This window comes from Thalia democratica, chromosome 3 (assembly GCF_965202585.1).
Source record: "Thalia democratica chromosome 3, ktThaDemo2.hap1.1, whole genome shotgun sequence".
In the NCBI taxonomy this organism is placed as follows: domain Eukaryota; kingdom Metazoa; phylum Chordata; class Thaliacea; order Salpida; family Salpidae; genus Thalia; species Thalia democratica.
The window spans coordinates 10,535,409-10,538,521 of record NC_139167.1 but is presented as its reverse complement, the minus strand read 5'-3'; the positions used below and the strand labels follow the sequence as shown (position 1 = coordinate 10,538,521).

Genomic DNA, 3,113 nt, shown 5'->3' with positions numbered 1-3,113 from the left:
TTGCCACTCTTGAAAATAAAGTAAAATCATCACGACTGATTAAAAACTGACCTGGTCATTATTTGAAAAAAAAAAACTAACAGCCAAAATTTGAAAAAGAAATGCTTAAAAGTATAAAAATAAAAAAAAATGTGACAAATAAGAAAATTTAAAATAAAACTTTCAAGTTCGAACCAGCTTGAGTTAATTTTTTAAATTCAAAACATTTGAGGTGGTCTGATTGTGTGGCAACCATACTAGTTAAATAAAAGCTGAACTAAAACTGTAAAAAACAATTCTATTTAAATTCATAAGTAAACATTCTATGTGGTCTTATATATGAATAGTACTATAATTATATAAAATCAATATAAAAATTATTTTTAGAATAAGTCAAAAAACAATTAAAATCTGATTTAATTTGTACTTGAAAATAAAAAATTAAAAAAAAAAAAAACTCTTGACATTTCAACCAGTAAACTATGTAATGTGTTATAAAATCAAAAAAAATGTTTGCTTGATTAGAATACTTTAATCAATGTTATATATATAATGACAAATCTCTCTGTATATAATAACATTTTTATAATTTTTAGACAACTATGCTGTAACTTTTTTCTAACTTTTTTAAACCAGATTGAAATATTTTAAGCTAATAAAAAAAGGAACTCATATAGTTAATTCTTTTTGTTCGTAGGTATATTGGAAAAGCTTATTTTAAATACTATAAACATAACAATATCAAACTGCAAAATTATATGTAAAACTTTTTTATAAATGTACCCTAGAAACATCTATTTCGAATAAAAACATTTACTAATTCTTGATTAAAAAAAACTTACAGTAAGTTTGGTCTGCTCCTACCATTCAATGTGAAGGATGAGCTTGATGACTACTGGCTAACTTCTCTATGTTTGGTTTTAATTCAGTTAGATACAGCCTCAAGTCTCCTCCTTTGGATATGTCTAAGTTTGATCTTTTATTTAAGACATTTATAACTGAGCTAATAGCTTTTTCAACTACATAGCTAGAAGGAAATGCAATGAATAAAGGACTTATTTTCTCCCAAATATCTGGATATAGTTGTCTAACTTTTTCTTGCAACCAAAAACTTTCATACCCAAATCACAAAAACTTTACTTTAAGCTCAGGATCAGCAACTAGTTCGATGAACTTTTCTTGTAATTCAACTTTTACTTCATCAAGACTTGCTTCAAAAGGGGCTTACTATCCAATTTGGAACATTTAATTGAAATATATCTTTAAATCTGTGAACTTCATCAAGTATTAGCTCTCTTAAGTGGAATGTATAAATTTCTACCTCATCTTTACTTAGCTGATGTTTTAAGTTTTCTAAGCTCGAAAACTGGCAGAATTGATCTTTTTTAAAGTTTCTTTCAAACAGTTCCAGTTTGTTTGTAAAGCTGGTTAGACTAGCCTTGACTTTTATGATATTTAAATTTTTTCCTTGTAGGAGTTTGTTCAGAACATTAAACTTTCCTTAGAGGTCAGACAAGTATGCTATGTCAATTTTTCTTTCTTGCAGTTTAATTGATAATTCACTGTTTTTTGTAGAAGAAAATTCAATTACTGTATCAAAAACTGCTAAGAACCTTTCCAAGCAGTTTCCTTTTGATAACCATCGGACTTCAGTGTGTATGATTAAGTTGTCAAACTCCTCCTCATTGACATTGCAAAGCTCTTTAAACAAACGAGTTTGCAAACCATGTCTTTTAATTTTGTTAACAGGTTTAATAACTAAATTCAATGAGGTGTGTAGATGATTACTTAATTTTTTAGCAACTAAATGTTGCCTATGGATTACATAATGAATTGTAAATAAATTAGGATTAACCTTTTTAAAAAATGTGATTAATCCAACATGCCTACCAACCATGGAGGGAGCACCATCTGTTGCAATACCTATGATGTTTTCTAAAGGTATTTTATAAGATTCAAAATAGTTTTTGATCTTATTAAAAACAAGTTGGCCTGTGCTGTGGGTTTCCATTAGCTGAGATATAGCTAATTCTTCATAGGTTTTGTCACCAACTACCATTCGTACACATAAAAGAAGTAGACACTTATTTCCAGGCAAAGTAGACTCGTCAACTTGTATGGAAAATAAGTTGGTACATATCAATGTAATTAGTTTTTTTTTTCTACACATTCTCCCATTTCATCAATGCGTCGTTTAACTGTGTTTTTACTCAATGGGATTATGCGTAGAACATTGCTGATGTTTTTGATATGTAGAACTTTTTCAATTACTGTTCTTATGGCTGGAATAAATGCTTTTTCCCCTATGGTGTGAGGTAACCCTTGTTTTGCAATTGTTTAAGACAGGTAATATAAAGTTAATACACCGTCATCAATGTTTTGTGTACTTTTTTTTTTGAACATACTTGTTATTTGGGTCTGGTTCTTTTTTTTAACCATTTTTAAAAAATACTATAATTTCAAATTTATTTTAGCCATATCTTGAAAAGTTTTAAACAATTTTGTATGAAGAATAAAAAGAGCAATCCATGGGTAATTTATAAGTTTACAAGAGCAACTTTACTTTTCCAAAAAATATTATAATTTGAAAATGGCATCTTAAATCTTTTTAAATAATTCAAAACAATAGTTCAGTCTATTATTCTATTTAAACGTATCCTAAGTCAGTCTGAGTTGAAAAAAACCCTGAGTTATCCTAAGTAGTCCTGATTCATTCTTAGATTTTCAAAAGTTACAAAATATCCTGATCTATTCTGAGTGTACCAAGTATTTAGCAACCCTGTATGTAAAATGTTAAGTGGAACGTAAAGTAAACTGAGAAGTAATTAAAAAACATTCAATTTCACCATATGACTTGTTTAAAAAAATGTATATACTTATTTGACTAAACTTTAAAACATTGCTCAAATTTACTGTGAAGTAAAGAGATTAATTAAATAAAAAAAAGGTGAAAATAAACTCTAATATTTTTTACAAGGTTTCAGTGATAAAAAATTTAAACTTTTTCAAATATTATTAAGTTTTTTTTATTATATTATTTCATATATACTTTAAATAATTTGAAAAAAATCTCATTTATAACTGGTAATAGATAAAATAGGTTATTAGCACTTTTATCATTACTAACAAGTATA

At 27.0% G+C, this 3,113-nt stretch overlaps 1 protein-coding gene across 1 annotated transcript; it reads right to left on the bottom strand.

Moving 5' to 3' along the window:
• Positions 1–1,480: 1,480 nt before the first annotated feature.
• LOC145832087 (protein FAM200C-like) lies at positions 1,481–2,038 on the bottom strand. The gene has a single exon (XM_082939446.1). The coding sequence runs from the start codon at positions 2,036–2,038 to the stop codon at positions 1,481–1,483; it is 558 nt and encodes a 185-aa protein (XP_082795572.1).
• Between the last annotated feature and the right edge of the window lie 1,075 nt (positions 2,039–3,113).